Source organism: Cladophialophora carrionii, assembly GCF_000365165.1.
Source record: "Cladophialophora carrionii CBS 160.54 unplaced genomic scaffold supercont1.11, whole genome shotgun sequence".
Classification (NCBI taxonomy): Eukaryota; Fungi; Ascomycota; class Eurotiomycetes; order Chaetothyriales; family Herpotrichiellaceae; genus Cladophialophora; species Cladophialophora carrionii.
Genome location: NW_008481818.1, coordinates 537,082 through 552,786, shown reverse-complemented (window position 1 = coordinate 552,786; position 15,705 = coordinate 537,082). Strand labels below are relative to the sequence as shown.

At 55.0% G+C, this 15,705-nt stretch overlaps 7 protein-coding genes across 7 annotated transcripts; 4 read left to right on the top strand and 3 right to left on the bottom strand.

Moving 5' to 3' along the window:
* Window positions 1–2,522: 2,522 nt before the first annotated feature.
* Window positions 2,523–3,863, top strand: G647_09919 (uncharacterized protein; the record flags this gene model as incomplete). Its single annotated transcript, XM_008725911.1, has 1 exon — window positions 2,523–3,863. One exon carries the CDS (start codon window positions 2,523–2,525, stop codon window positions 3,861–3,863), a length of 1,341 nt encoding a protein of 446 aa, XP_008724133.1.
* Window positions 3,864–3,938: 75 nt separating this feature from the next.
* On the bottom strand, window positions 3,939–5,057 carry G647_09918 (uncharacterized protein; the record flags this gene model as incomplete). The annotated part of the gene is made up of 1 exon (XM_008725910.1): window positions 3,939–5,057. The coding sequence occupies one exon, from the start codon at window positions 5,055–5,057 to the stop codon at window positions 3,939–3,941; it is 1,119 nt and encodes a 372-aa protein (XP_008724132.1).
* A 698-nt stretch (window positions 5,058–5,755) lies between these two features.
* On the top strand, window positions 5,756–6,295 carry G647_09917 (uncharacterized protein; the record flags this gene model as incomplete). Its single annotated transcript, XM_008725909.1, has 1 exon — window positions 5,756–6,295. The coding sequence occupies one exon, from the start codon at window positions 5,756–5,758 to the stop codon at window positions 6,293–6,295; it is 540 nt and encodes a 179-aa protein (XP_008724131.1).
* A 322-nt stretch (window positions 6,296–6,617) lies between these two features.
* On the bottom strand, window positions 6,618–7,572 carry G647_09916 (uncharacterized protein; the record flags this gene model as incomplete). Its single annotated transcript, XM_008725908.1, has 2 exons — window positions 6,618–6,919; window positions 6,972–7,572. The coding sequence occupies 2 exons, from the start codon at window positions 7,570–7,572 to the stop codon at window positions 6,618–6,620; spliced, it is 903 nt and encodes a 300-aa protein (XP_008724130.1).
* Window positions 7,573–8,948: 1,376 nt separating this feature from the next.
* Window positions 8,949–10,994, top strand: G647_09915 (uncharacterized protein; the record flags this gene model as incomplete). Its single annotated transcript, XM_008725907.1, has 6 exons — window positions 8,949–9,255; window positions 9,312–9,597; window positions 9,648–9,976; window positions 10,036–10,267; window positions 10,322–10,390; window positions 10,442–10,994. 6 exons carry the CDS (start codon window positions 8,949–8,951, stop codon window positions 10,992–10,994), a joined length of 1,776 nt encoding a protein of 591 aa, XP_008724129.1.
* A 667-nt stretch (window positions 10,995–11,661) lies between these two features.
* Window positions 11,662–13,002, top strand: G647_09914 (4-aminobutyrate transaminase; the record flags this gene model as incomplete). The annotated part of the gene is made up of 1 exon (XM_008725906.1): window positions 11,662–13,002. One exon carries the CDS (start codon window positions 11,662–11,664, stop codon window positions 13,000–13,002), a length of 1,341 nt encoding a protein of 446 aa, XP_008724128.1.
* A 284-nt stretch (window positions 13,003–13,286) lies between these two features.
* Window positions 13,287–15,404, bottom strand: G647_09913 (uncharacterized protein; the record flags this gene model as incomplete). Its single annotated transcript, XM_008725905.1, has 3 exons — window positions 13,287–14,687; window positions 14,739–14,849; window positions 15,024–15,404. 3 exons carry the CDS (start codon window positions 15,402–15,404, stop codon window positions 13,287–13,289), a joined length of 1,893 nt encoding a protein of 630 aa, XP_008724127.1.
* Between the last annotated feature and the right edge of the window lie 301 nt (window positions 15,405–15,705).

The following is a 15,705-nucleotide window of genomic DNA, read 5'->3' as shown; positions in this document are numbered from 1 at the left end:
ATCCCAAGTATTGGGAAAACAAGGAGAATGATAATCATATCAGCAGGCATCCTAAGCTGGAGATGAAGGAAACCAGGAGGTTCTGGCGACAGGTGCGCTAACGCCGCCAATACCAGCGGTGATGCCTACACATGAACAGCTGGCCTCCAACAGTCGGCTTCCAGCAGTGAATAAACCCTCCAGGCAGAACGGCCGACTTCAAGGTCATTTCTTCAAAATGGCCCTGACGCACGGACCTTGAGACGACTAAACGTGGACATGCCTTTGGGTATTGCCGTGATGACTTGGGTGTAATAGGTCCTGCATGCCCAGCTAGACAGATGGTCAGATTGAACGAGGCTTATCATTCAAGCTTGCTATGTAGAGACTAGCCAGAGTGCAGACCAAGGGAGGATAATAGAGGTGAAGTCTCTCTCACAGCTTACCCTTCCATAATATTTGGCTTAGTGTTGAGACGATTTGCTACCACCAGACAGCCAGGATGTTTGCCTTGCACAATGAACGAGGCGCACAACATCTGTTTGTGCAGATACTCAATCTTGGACCCTCTCTTCTCATCTGAACTTCAATTAGTGTGATCCGCACAAGTTGCATTGCGCCTTACAGTCCATCACGATTTGGGTGATCCTCATTGATGTTACAGGTGGCGAAGTCAACACGCGACTTTAAGAAAGATCAGCAGCTCATTACCTCGCACGTTAGAGCCTAGATACGCTTGAGACGTGCGGCCGAGAGGTCTGAGAGGTGACATCGCACCCCTGCACAAGCGACGTACTCAGCGGATCTAAGACGTCTGGCCGACCGGCAGAACAGCGATACGTAGTGAATTGATATCTAGCTGTGAATAATGCACAATCAGAGTTGTGTGAAGTCACAATCGATATTGGATCTCTTCCAGATCCGCACGGCCAAGGGGCTCTGAGCTATCACAGAAGACAAGCGCTATGCGCACGGCACGAGGGAGGCTAAAGTGTGAGCCATCCAAGGACAGAATCCGGACAAGAATACTGCTGAGAAGACCGGTTTGTTCTGACACTCCGCTACTCGCCTGTGCGGCATGCAAGCACACGCTGGACCGCCAATGTCGACGCATCAAGGCTGCAAATCGGAGAACAAGAAAGAACCTGGCAGCACTGCGTGAGTGCGCCATGGAGATATTGGAGACGGGTGCAGAGTACATGAAAGTCAGTCTGGGTCTCCCGGTTGAGTTGCTTGACGGTAGTCAACGCGGTCCCTGGCTCCGTATTCGAACTTCACAGCATCCCAGCATCGCAGCATCATATCTAGCTATACTGTACACGGAGGCAATTAGTTAAGCTACTTAGTAACGATCAACACGGTCTGTGGCTCCGTATTTGAGCACCGCAGCATGATATTTGGCCATGCTGTACACGGAGGCCTCATGACCTTGTCCACGCGTTCAGCGCATGGAGGTGACCTTTCATAAACCGCGGCATGCCTTCGCGGGTGCATAATAGGCATATAAGCTAAGATGCCCAACAATGCAACGTAAAGTGAGAAGGAGTTTCTGTCCTCTTTGGGCGATCCCAGGAGGCTGTGGATCTTGCCTTGACATTACTCCTTACCTTATATCCTGTGCCGGGGGTTAGGCCGTCAGCACGAAAGCCGCGAACGGGAATTCTTCAACCTAAGAGACGAATCCTCTCCCACGCCTGCTTGTATTCTCGGAGGATATCAGAGTTCCGGTCTCAAGCTCCCTGTGGTCCCGTCAATCAAGGCGTATGTCTTCACCGAGTCAATGCCTCGCGTCGACGTAAACTACTTGGTGCATCCACCCCGAGATGCGGCAGAGGGTGGTCTCTCGATACGCGCCTTCACTCCGGCTTCGACACGGTCTCCACGCTGTCTTCAACTTGATACGAGTAACAAGTGGACACTCCACCCGTCCATGATCAATCGTGCTCGGTGGTTTGGACACAAGTGAGGAACCAGGTGGTGCAGGAGATCAATGCATCATTGAAGGATAGTCCAGGGCATCCTACAGTATCACGTCCCGCTCCGATTGGTGAGGAGGCACTACACAATCGCCACGTTCATAATCTATCCGAAGCACAATATTCGCTAGGTAATTAGTCGTGAATATGAGGTTTTGAACAGCGGAGCGACATCAGCACGGAGAACTGAGAAGGCTGACGTCGAAATGAAAGCTCACCGCGCGTGGCATGCTTATTACTCCCCCGTACTCCGTCCCTCTCGATCGCCAACTGAAGCCTAACCGTTCCAAGCAAAGCCACGCGGAGCTTGAAGCGAAATCGGAGCTGTCGCTGGCTCCCCGCAGTGCCCGCAGTGCGCAGTTCAATTAGGATTCATTATGCCATTGGAAAAAATGGGGGGCGACTCAAATGTCAGTCAAAGGGCGAAACAGAATCGTAATCAGTACCGTACACCTCTACTACGTAGGTCTTGGGGGTGGTATAGATCTCGCTACGAGGACAGTTTCAGAGAGCGACGAATCTTCATTGACTCTTTGTTGAATAATCGTGAATTCAGTCGAGGTTGTCATGGCCACTACCCACGGCGTCGTCCAGGGTTCTGACCCTTCGGATCTCCCTCAACCTGCGCAGCCGATCAACGGCGCCGCCTCCCCCGATCCTCACTCGGTGGAAGAGCAGCTATCGCGCGAATTGGATATGACAAGTCTCTCTCCCTCGACACAAGCAGTTCACGCCGACGACCCGCTGAACCTGGTCGACGACGTCGCACCCCCCATCCACGTCTCCACCACTTTCCGCTACTCTAAAGATCCTTCCCAACTGCGGCCCTATTATGAAAGACCTGAACCCATCTTCGCGCAGGGAGAACATATCTACTCGAGGCATACCACGCACAGCACATCGCGGCTGGAAAAGATTCTAAGCGTGCTGTTAAAGGGCGAGTGCTTGACGTATTCGTCTGGTCTAGCTTCCTTCAATGCTTTGATAACGTTTCTGGCTCCGAAGAGAGTGGCTATCGGGGCGGGATATCATGGCTGCCACGGCGTGTTGGAATTGCACCAGCACCTGTCTGGGTTGAAGGTCTTGCCTCTGGACTGCAAACCAGAAGACCTCCAAAAGGGTGATCTAATTCACCTCGAGACACCCGTAAATCCCACAGGGCTAGCATTCAACATCCAACACTATGCAGACATCGCGCACTCAAGAGGGGCTTATCTAAGTGTCGATGCCACCTTTGCGCCGCCACCCCTGCAGGATCCATTCAAGCATGGCGCAGATGTGGTGATGCACTCAGGCACAAAGTATATCGGTGGCCATTCAGATATGCTGTGCGGTGTGTTGGCGGTCAAGCAAAAGGAATGGATACCCAAGATGCTCAATGACCGGCTATACCTGGGCGCTGTGATGGGAGGTTTGGAAGGCTGGCTCGGGGTAAGGAGCGTTCGAACGCTGGAGCTGCGCGTCATGAGACAAAGCGAGACTGCCGGAAGAATAGTTGATGCCCTCGATGGCGCCTTGACAGGTCACACGGTTGGCACGGGGCTTTCACAATCCGATGCCGAAATCATCAAGTCGGTCGTCAAAGAAGTACTCCACGCCAGTCTCCAGACCCAGGACTACAAGACGTGGCTCAAGAAGCAGATGCCCAATGGGTACGGCCCTGTCTTCTCGATCATCTTCAAATCGTCCGAGTTCGCAAGGACATTGCCGAGCAAGCTGCATCTCTTCCACCACGCGACAAGCTTGGGTGGAGTTGAGAGCTTGGTCGAATGGAGAGCGATGACAGATTCGACCGTGGGAAGAGACCTTTGTAGATTCAGTATCGGCATCGAAGACGAGAAGGACCTGCTTGATGACCTTATCCAGGGTTTCAAGGCACTGAACGAAGTCAATGGGTCGTCAGGCTAGATTTGCGATACATCACATAGAGACGCGTTGCCTCATAATCAGGTCGAGGTGATATATTCGACGATGACAAGGAGCTCAAAACCAATTCGACGGCTCTTGTTTGTCTTGGGTGGTACCTCTTCTCACGGGTCTGCCCTGTCTAATTTCGTCAACAACGTCCGGTCCCTCTTTATCGAGATGCATTCGAAGAGCGTCACCCTCCCGGAACTGTTCGCGCAAATCTGGACTGGCGGGTTCTTTCTTGACAATCTGAGATTCGGCCGACTCTTCAAACACCGCAGGCGGTGGCTGCACAATCCGGACAGGCCTAGGAGCGATAATCTCTGGTGTTTCTCTGCTGGCAGGAGAATTGGCAGTCTCTCCTACCCGAAGGGTCATTTCAAACTCCTTGTCTAGCCCGGAGGTGCCAATAGAGTCGACAGCAAAGCCTGTCTGGACGCGCTGCATCATCCGGGGCCGAAGGACATCCGGAGGGGCATGTACTTGGCCAGCTGGCGGAGGGGCTGGACTGGGTCGTTTGCCATAAGTCCCGTCCATAGATCCCCCTGGCGGATGTTGACCACGACGAGAAACTGGCGATGCCGATCTCGCTCGTTGCCTGGCCTTCCCGATCTCGACCGGGGGTGTGGGTGCATCGTCACCTCCCTCGCCGATGATGACTGGAGGTGCTTCATTGAATGAGACACTCAGTTTCCTGCCTCGTCCCTTCTTCTTTGGCTGAGTGGAGAACGAGCTCGCGGATTGACTGCGGGCTTGGTATTCAGGTCGGAGGAAATCGTTGATATCTTGCTCTGTTGTTCCCACTGACTGTGCTCGAGGCCATCTTTGGGCGTTCGAAACGTCGATCTTAGGGACGGAGATCTTTCTGGGGGATCGTTGGGCGGCAAAGGAATTGGCAAAGGAATCGGAGGTGGATGGTCTCGTGGAGGTGGGAGAGGACGACTGCTCGTCAATAGGCGTGACTGTTGAACGCTGTGGAAAGGAACGTCCTGCGCTTGAGGTTGATGCTTTCCCGGCAGCTAGAAAGTCGTTCACGTCGTCGGGCAGTTCTGCTTCTTTGGGTCTCTCGTTCTCCTTCTTGAACTTGCTCTTCGTGCGGGCCAATGCTCCCTTGAGCCGATCTCGCTTGGAATGTTTGTTGTTCTCTGATGAGATGGCTCTGTCGGCCCGGTCATCCTCGTCCATCGTCTCCATGGCAAGGAAATCTCCCCAGCGAGACCATGGTCAGGTGGAAAGAAGGCACACCGAGAGCGGCAAATGCGATGCGAGAAGGCTGAAACAGGGTGGATCGAGGGAGAGTGTGTGGATGTCAGACTGTGAGAAGCGAGAGGAGAGGGCAGGTAACGATTGGAATGCTGGCCTAGGAGTCAGTACCTCAGGCGGAGCGCGGGCCTGGTTGCAGCACGCGTCTCGAGAGCATCATGGGCACTACTATCGATTCAGATATACCTTGTGCGATAAAGCGCCTCGCCGAGTACTTGAAATCATTCCTTCTGTAAGCAGCTGTGGTGGCCGTCATGTAGGCCAATGACGAGCGGCTTTCACCTGCTTCAGTCCAAGGCTCCAAAAGGCTCACTGTAACCACGGACGCCGAAGTGGCCCGTGGTGACACTGGCTATCGCCGGCCTTATCGCTTATCTCAACGTGACTGACAGAGGTCTGGATTGGACCTCGGCACAAGGCCACTTCGCTGCTTCTCGGCCTTGCGCTCGCCTCAGTGCTGATTATTTTGCTCGTGGGAGTGGTGAATGCGAGAAATAGTCTTCTCGTTCTATAGATCCGGCTTATACGCTAGCTATCAATCCTCAGAAATACATATACAGCTCTTTCCACCTCTTCAGCGTAGTCCGGCTTCAGTCCGCCAACAGCAAAACCGCAAAAGGACGACCACAATGTCCAAAAAGCCAGAGCCAATGAATCCCCACAAGGCCATCTTCAAGAACTACGGAAACTTCCTGGACCTGCCGCTCAAAGAGCGCGTCACGGCCCTCGAGCGGTCGATCACCGACGATCCTAATTTCTTCGGCTTCGATACCTACGCGCTGAAACACTGCTCGCCTAAGCTTCTGGAAGCCACGCCAAACCGAACGAAATGGTCGCTTACCATCGGGCGAGAACTTTGCAACAAGGCCGGAAACTTGCATGGTGGCGCCGCCGCCACGTTGCTTGATAATTTGACGTCCACGGCGCTTGTGACGATTGCGAAGGAGGGATTCATGGACGAGGGACATGTCAGCCGGACGATCACGACGAGTTATCTTCGGCCGGTGCCTATGGGGGCCAAGGTCATCGTGGATTGTGAGGTTCATGGCGCGGGACGGAATACGGCCAACATCCTGGGCAAGGTGTACAATGAGGAGGGGAAGTTGTGCGTTACGTGTGTGCACGACAAGGCAGTGTTTTCCAGCAAAGGTCGGGAAGCAAAGTTATGATTGTGAGCAGGGACCACTTTGAGATCTGGCCACAGGACCCTTTTGAAGCATGTTCCTTTCAGCTTAAGATACAGGGTCGCTTGGATAGACTAGAGTACAAGGTAATGACAATTGCATGGTTCCGTTTTCTGAACCTCGCGAGCATCTTGAGCGACCGCACTCAGACCTTCACATGGTGCAGCTGGTCAACGCCTAACGCTCAGCGCTCAAATACAGCCCGCCAGCAGTTCCTTCGGATGCCACAGTGAAAGCACGATGTCATGTCTCCCCCGTTCTCATTCCTTCGCAAAAGCTGACAGGTGTCGAGTGCCAAAGATTGAGGTTAAACGTGTCCAAGAACTCGCGAAGCGTCCGCGATTCTCTCTCGTAACTTTTGATTCTCCGCTTTCAATCTAGCGATGTCATCTGAACTCCCTGGGCCATCGTCAAAAGGTGTAACAGCCTGTTTCGGCCGGGCTTCTTTCCGCTCCATCATCATAAGAATAGCCTTGTACAATCTTCCATCCGGCGTGATGCCACCCTCGAAATCGACGCGTTGGAGAATGTCGTTGTCGATGAATGCGCAGATCTTCTCCTTATATGACTTTTCAATCTTCTTACGCTCGCGATAATCCACAGCGGTTTCTAGGAGTCTTTGTTAGCACGCGTCTTTGACAATACTTCAGGCAGAGTGTACTGGACATCGACAGCGGTTTGGGAGATGCCTGTTTCAGTCCCAACAGTCTCTTGTACCGCGGACCTCCTACAGCTGCCACCGTCTTTGCTTTCTTGCGTGCATTGCGATTCGAGCTGTTTGCTGCAACCGACTGAAAGTACTCGCTCGCAGTAGTATCGGCGCTCGGTACATGGACAGTTGTTTCATCGCCACTGCTTTCCGCCCATTCGTCTTTGCTCGCATGAGGGACGCGTCTCTTTCCCAAAGACTGAGAGGGCGGTGACGCAGCCTGAGTTGCCGGAGCGATTGGTACTGTCTGCTCTTCTTCGTGGAGAATGTCGCCAGAATCCTTCTCCGCCGCGCTGGATTCGGCCCGTGGTGCGTTGTTCCGCGATTCGAGGTTGGGTAAAGCCACGGCTGTCGATGTCCCTAGTGGCGCGTTCATCGACATGCGGTCTTGACTCGGAATCCGTGTGGGGGTCTCCATTTCCAAGCCTGCAGGGCGCAGTCCAGATGGGACCTGCTCAGACCATTCAAGGACGCGTTTGGTCGTGGCGGATGACACCTGGGATGGCCCCGAAAGCGCGGCCTCAAGGACCTCTCTGGTGGTGTATTTCTGCATAGTTATTAGGTCGCTGTCACGAGGTTGAGGCACTGTCTTCAGCTTTGCTTCGGGATTCGCCGAGGCTCCCAGAATGATGGATTGCGCAACTGCTTACCAGGAGCAGGTATCCCAGGCGTCCAGCAAGACAGACACCGGCACTCAGATAGTGGAATTGTCAGCCGACGTACGCGCACAGAGTAGCAGGGGGTCCCTTGAGGCAGTGCCAAACGGCAAACAGATGGAAAAGTGAAGGATGTCGCAGTGATGTGAACTGCAGCGAGAAATGTCACAGGTCCGGCATCCAGTGAGAAGACAGTCACCAACTTTCACTTTGGCAAGACTTCAATATTTGCCTCACCCACACTGTGACCGTCACACCCAGATGCCCTTCAAGGGATATTGTCACTAAGACTCCGTGACAGTGCATTGTTTCCACGGTTCCGGTGCAGCGATTAGTTTCACCTTTCACTCCGCTGTGGTCAAGGTGGTTGATTGACGGGGAACATCGACAATGTGGCCAGGTTTTGCTTCAGAGGCGACCTCACTCATGGTAACGCCGACCACATTCAAATGATCACAGGTGTAATTGATGTTATCTGCAGCAGCTACCGACAGTGAGTCGGAGCAATGTCAGGACAAGAAGTATGCTTAGTACAGCCGCACCACCTCGGGCCTCTCGACAGCAAATCTTGGATTTCTCCCATTTCCGATATGTGAATATCCCAGCAAAATTGACCGTTGATGTTGTCTAAATTAGGAGCTTCTCACCCCCACAAGCACGCACAAGCTTCTCCGCATAATCCCACTGCTTCCACCTCGTATCACCAGTATCGCTGGGGCCGGCGGCGGGGGGATTTTACCCACTTCTGACTTCCAGCTCGTTTCGTCTCACAGCCGCAAGATCTCCTGCGGCTCTCAACCTAGACCCGGTCGACCTCGTCCTTCCCATCGCTCTGATTAGAGATCTTGTGACTAGTTTGCCGCCGGTCATAAAACCCACCACGTGCAGCGGCGAAGCGATGGGTTGCCGGAAAATACCCCCCTTGGTTTTGATTCCACTGCTAAACGATTGGCAGCTGTCCCTCTGCCCATTATCCTCTTCTCGACTAGTTTCTCCAATTTCCTCCAGCCTCAGGCCAGACACGCTCGTTTGTTGCGGAGAGGATTGACGGAGTCCGCCCGCTAAGTGTCTCCAGCCCAACTGCCGGGGTAGAACGGGGTGGCCAGACCCATGGACAAAGCACGCGAATGGCAATCGCACCGGCCCGGTGATTAGTGTATATCTCGCAGGGGAGAATGTTTTTCAGGAAGTGATTCCCTTGCTTTAACCCCAGCTTCCTCGCTTCTCCCACATTTTCGGTTTGTGCCTGAAGAGAACGTGTATCGCCAACAGGATGGCCGAAAAAGACATCTCACAGACCACCGAGGTGATCGAGAATGCAGCTCACGCCGAGGAACGTGAACGTGAGCGTGAACGTGAGCGTGAGAGGCAACGGGCTGCAGAGTTCGAACCCCCTGCACTACACATTCAAGAGCTCAACGAGGCCGAGCATATCAACCTGAGCTGGCGATCATGGCTCGTCGTCTTCGTCACCTGCTTCGCCATCATGGCTCAAGTCTTCGTCGTTGTGGCAGCTGGGTCCGTGATTGCATTTATCATTCGAGATCTCGGCGGTGCTCCGATTGCTGGCTGGATCATTCGTGAGTCAGAACCACCGGTAGCTGAGTGGTCATCCCGGCTAATCGTGGCTTGACAGAGGGCCCTCTGCTCATGCAGTCTGTGCTGTCACCGATTGTTGGTCGACTGAGCGACGTCCTGGACCGCAAATGGCTGGCCTCGGTCCCTCCATTGATCGCGTTTGCAGGAGCTGTCATTTCAGCCAAAGCCACGTCAATGTCGATGCTGATTGGAGGCGGTATCCTCATCGGGACAACTCTGAGCACAATTGCAATCGTCCAAGCCATTCCCAGCGAGGTCTTGCCGCTGAAATACAGAGCGCTTGCTAATGGTTTCGCTTTCTTGGGAGGTGCGGTAGGCGGACTGTTGGTTGAGCCCCCAGGCTGTGACTTTACATATCGCTAACAGAATGTAGCGTTGGAGGCCTTGGGGCGGGCGGTGTCACGAATGCCAGTCCAGACGGCTGGCGGGATATCTTCTGGATGCAGGCGGCATTCCATCTGGCGACCTTCTTTGGCCTCCTCTTCTGCTACCACCCCACACGACGCTCCGATTACCCTAAGATGTCTCTGAAGCAGTATATCTGGGCCATTGATCCCATTGGGTCTTCTCTCTTCATTGTGGCCTGCACCCTGCTTTTGCTCGCTCTGGACTGGGCGGGTGGTGCCTACGCATGGTCGGACGCGCATGTTGCCGCTCCATTAGGCATCGGTCTTGGTTTCCTGGTCCTCTTTTGCCTCTACGGTATGACATGGTCCCTTGGGTAGCCTTCATTCTTCCGCTGTGCTAACACTGCTGGTCAGAATGGAAAGGTCGAGACGACGGCATTGTGGCTCACGTCTTCTTCAAGGGGTCGCCCAACTTCGCGTTGTCTGTGTTCTCGTTCGCCGTCGAAGGATGGATCTTCTACTCGGCCGTGAACAGCGTGACACCTCAAATTGTGCTGAATCTCGGGTTCCAAACCGACGCGTGGAAGATTTCGATCCGCCAACTGTCTTACAGTCTGGTCAGCTTGTTCGCATCTATCCCGATTATGTGAGTGGTGCGCCGAATGTGACCGCTCTGCAATAGCTGACAAGAATCATGCAGGTTGTACGCAACCAAGTACAAGGATCTCAAGACTCCGTTGATCGTCACTTTCACAGTGTTCCTCGTCGTGTAAGTCGATATCGATCTCCTCGACCGTGGCTCTACTGACACGACGACCAGCTGCATCCTCTATGCGGTCGTCAAACCCAGCTGGAATCAGGCGCAATACGGCATCAACGTGCTCTCAGGCTTTGGTCAATCCGGTCCACTCACCCTCATCGTTGCTCTGATCCAGTTCACGGCTCCTCACGCCTTCCTGTCCACCGCGACGGGTTTGGGATTTTCCGCTCGTGCCATCGGTGGCGCGTTCGGCTCCGCTGTCCTCGACGCCATCATCAATGGAAGGCTCAAGTCGTACCCAGATAAAGTCGGCGGTGCCGCCATCGAAGCCGGTCTGCCCGCATCATCTGTCCCCGCGTTGCTCACGGCACTATCCTCGGGGGCTGGGCTCACGGACGTCCCGGGAATCAATGCGACGATCATCGACAAGACCGTTGATGCCAGCCACTGGGAATACGCTCATGCGTACCGCCTCGCGTGGGCGAGCATTATCCCCTTCGTGGTGCTCGCTCTCGTGGGAGTCTGGTTCTTGAAGGGAGTGAAGGAGCTGATGACTGAGAAGGTGGAGGCGACGGTTGAGCATGTTGACAAGGTCGACCAGGAGAAGGCGTAATATCAGGCGACAAGCCGAGATGCGATCTTCTCTGTGAGCTTCGCCGCGAGCATGAACCGGCCAGATAGACGAGGGTAGACGAAGTGGGGAGATCTGTGCAATACAATTTACCAGAAGCCGCATCACCCGCAACTACTGTGTGATTTGATATCTGGGTCAATCCTCTGTATGATCATACCGCCACGTTTCACATAGCGGATTTCTGCAAGCGAGGCTCTAAGCGAAGCACGACACCTTGCCTGCCTGATGCACGGCTGCTAACTGTTCAACCCCCCCGCTAACATCGAAGATAAGCAATAGACAGTCAGCGGACAAAGCTTGCATCTCCATCCCTGTCATTGAACCCGCCCACCATCCACCAATGACGTAGCGCACAAACGTAATCAACACCGCCAAACGAGGAATTCAGAATCCGCCATGATGTACCACCCACGTCCCTTGATTCGGATCTTCTCGAGCTTGACGGATCTCTCCTCGACGTCCCAGGAACATCTTGGCCGGTCAGACTGACAGGCACACGCAGGCACCAAGCAGGTGTGGTGTCCACGGTATCAGTCCATATTCACCAGCCCATCCTCGGCTGAGCTCAAACACAAACACACACGCCATAATAACAGCAGCAGCAGTAACAAAAAGACAAAGAAACCCCTGACTGTCACACATCACAATGTCCATCCGCAACCTCGCCGAGTTCGGCACCCGGCACGTCGCCCGCGGCATCGGCCGACTCGCCACCGAAGTCATCGAGTCCGGCAGCGGGTCGTACGTGACGATGGCGTCGGGCCGCAAGATGCTCGACTTCACCTGCGGCATCGGGGTCGCGAACCTGGGCCACTGCCACCCGGGGGTGACGCGGGCGGCGCAGACGCAAGCGGCCAAGATGGTGCACGCGCAGGTCAACATCGCCTTCCAGCGGCCCTACCTGGAGCTGATCGAGCAGTTGATCCCGCTCATGCCGCACCCCAGCCTCGACACCTTTTTTTTCTGGAACTCCGGCAGCGAGGCCGTCGAGGCGGCGGTCAAGCTGGCCCGGCACGCGACCCGCCGCCAGAACATCATCGTCATGCAAGGGTCGTACCACGGCCGCACGTTCGGGACCATGGCCATGACGCGGTCCAAGACGGTCTACTCGGCCGGGTACGCGCCGCTGATGGGCGGCGTCTTCGCCGTGCCGTTCCCGGACTGCGCGCACTGCGCCATCGCCACGCACACGGGCGGCAAGTGCAACTTCCAGGACTGCTGCATGGACCCCGTGACGCAGCTGGAGCTGCTCCTGCAGCGCGAGACCGCGCCCTCGGACACGGCCGCCATCGTCATCGAGCCCGTGCTGGGCGAGGGCGGCTACGTGCCCGTCCCCCGGGGCTACCTGGAGCGCGTGCGCGCCATCTGCGACAAGCACGGCATCCTCCTCGTCGCCGACGAGGTGCAGTCCGGGTTCGGGCGCACCGGCAAGATGTTCGCCGTCGAGCACTGGGGCGTGCGGCCCGACGTGCTCGTCATGGCCAAGGGCATCGCCAACGGGTTCCCGCTCAGCGGCATCGCCGCGCGCAAGGAGCTGATGGACACGCAGCAGCCGGGCTCCATGGGCGGCACGTACGGCGGCAACGCCGTCTCCTGCGCCGCCGGCATCGCCGTGGCCAAGGCCTTCCGCGAGGAACGCGTGCTCGACAACGTGAATGCGCGGGGCCAAGAAATGGCGGCCATGCTGCGCGACGCCAAGGCCAAGTTCCCGCACCTGATCTACGACGTGCGCGGACTCGGGCTGATGCAGGCCATGGAGTTCGTCGGTGGGCACGGCTACGCGAGTAAAGTGCAGGCCAAGTGTATGGAGAAGGACATGTTGATCTTGACCACCAGTATCTACGATACCTTGAGGTTCATCCCGCCGTTGAACATTAGCCAGGAAGATATGAGCAAGGGATTGGGTATTCTGAGCCAGGCGATTGAGGAGGTCGCGGCGGGCGCGAAGCCAAAGGAGACGGGGACAAGGGGCCATGCACCGGAGTGATCATAGTACGCACTTGTATTACGCAGCATATGACCATATCAGTCGGCACTGCCCCTGTCACCCACTCGATGTCGAACAGCGGGAATGAAATCGGTGTTTTGTGTTGGAAAGGGCACGCTTGCTGTATAACACTGGCTATATTACTACTCGCTCGGTCATGCTCAGTCATGCACCAGGGTATAGGCCCCAAAACGTCCGCGGACAGCATCCGACTTCACTGCTACAGTACCGGCAGGATAATGTTTCCATCACCTTTCCAGCCCAAGTTGTACCCTTGCCTTGCTTCACTTCGTTGGTGCATTGGTCTCAATCCCGCCATAGGCCTTGCTCTTCTCTAGCATGGTCCAGGGCGCAAACGCGTTCTTACTGTTCTTCAGCACGGGTTTCAGCTCCGGAAAATGTCTGCCGAGGACGTCCTTCATGGTACTGTTCTGCACCCAGGCTAGACCCTCTTTCGTGTACATGTCTGCGTTCCACTGTCCAGCGATGAATCGGTCGCTCTTGAGGCGACGCGATGCCATGAGGATGAAGATTCTGAAAGCCGTATCGGAAAACCCGAAGCCCTTGGGGAGTGGTTCGGAATGGCTACCGATCAGGGTGTCGACGAGTTCGATATCCCCGTTATACGCGTCTGACAACTCTGCCGCGAGGGCTTTGTTGCCGCCTGTGAGTTCTTCGAAGGTCTTCGGAGCAGGCATGCGCAACAGGCGGCGAAATTGGTTGTACCGAGGCACTCCACGTTCACGGTCCCGGACGAGGTCGACGGTGCCCATGTCACGGGTGAATTTATCTGTTGGCACCTTCAAGTTTCTCAAGAACGCCGGGTAGTTGTTGTTCGTGATTGCGCCAGGGAAGTTGATGCCAAAGGAGTAGAATGCATCGGCGAAGTTGAGATTCTCAGGTGGATCAAGTGGTTCTTGTGCCTTGGTGAAGAGCATGTTTTCAACGGGGATGGTCTTGCGATGGTGGCCATCCTGAGCATCAAAGAAAGCAATTTTATCCGGAACGAGCGAATGCATGCGGTAGACGGAGACGAATTCCTCAGTCAGGGAGTAAGGTACGCCTTGGTGGTCAACACCGCTACCTGGGATACCACTGATGACCTCGCTCGTCTTGGAGATGCGGCCGAGTAACTTTGTCAATTTCTCGCCGACCAGACCCCACCAATTCGCATTCATGGCGATTTGGAGCGTGGGATGCCCGAGAATAGCAGGCGTCCATTCCACGGTGTGGATCTTTGCCATGAGCGCGCAGTTGACCAGGCGGGCTTTGTCGAAGATCTGGTCGCCTGTCCAGTCTGGGTAGTTGCGGCGCAACATATCGCAGATGGAATTGTGCTCCAATGCGAACAAAGTGTGCAAGATCTCCATGCCTATCCACCAGTTGTTGTTGAACCCGGTCTTTGGCAACCCGAACTCGTCGCGAGGAAGGAACTGCTCTCGGCCGTCTCTCGTGAGCGCCAGCTTTCCGTCGCTGTCCATCTTGCGCAATGATTTTGTCACTTCTTCGCTGGAGCCGTAGATCTGCGAGCTGTCCCACCAGGCGGTGTTGAGATTCTTGTATCCGGGAGATTTATGGTCCGTGTCGCTGAGAATCTTGTCCGGTTTCGTTTTGTCAAGGTGCATTGTCTCGCCGCCTTCCCATGAATCTCCAGGAGGTAGTTCGATATTGTACATCTCTTCAGTCTGTCAAGCGTCAGCTCGATGGCCGGCATCGCCCGACGGCTGTCACCTTACAGTCTCGTGAACAAACCAATCGTGAGTTTGAAATTGAATCCACGCCGCCGCCAACAAGTTCAAAGTCGTAGCGGGGATGAACCTATCTCGTTTCATGAAGCGCTCGCTCAACTGTCATTACCAACGTCACTCTGTCAGCTTGATCTCTCACCCATAGAACTATCTCCATGCATTGGAGTCTATGCCTGAAACATGAATCTGCGCACGCATGGAAGCTCGAGATCGGTCACTTGAAAAGCGGCCGATGGGGCCTCGAGGGCGACGGATATTCCTTGCTGAACTTACCATTCTCGGGTTCGGGTTCCAGAGGTCCTCTTCGTGCGGCTTTGGGCAGAAGGCTCTGGGGAAGTTCCGGCCAAAGCGCATGTTGGTGCAGCCCATCAGAGGCATCTCCGTGGAATTGAACTTGCCATCAGAGTTGCGCGCCTTTTCGAACCGGGTGCTGGTCATGGGACAGGTCGCCTGTGTGCCTTGAGCGGTGCCATCAGGGTAGACATCGTGCAAATTGTACTGCCGGAGCTCGACACGCATTGCCTCGAGGTTCAAAGCCCCGATCAAGCTGGGGAGTTTGTGCCATGGGATGAACTTGTTGACGAAATGGAAGAGCGCGATAGTGAAGCGATCGAACAGACCGGCCTTGTAGCTTGGTCGAATTGCTTCGTCCATGGCTGCGGTGACTGAGGACGTTCAGGAGATATCGAGTGCTGGGACAACATGGTGAGAGTCACAGTCGGGTGAGACATGTTAAAAAGAGAGCGATTGTCACATGTTCTTGCTATGGCGGCTCAGCTCCTTCAGTCGACGCCCTGCGCAACTTCCCTACTTCCTTCAGGCGCAGATGTGACATGGTGAACAACGCTCATCACATTGGTGAAATCGCAAAGGCGACTGCTGCAAGTTTCCGTGGCTGATCCGTTTGGGCCAAGCCACCATTTGAAATTCCTCTGGGCTGACTGGCTCGGTAGCG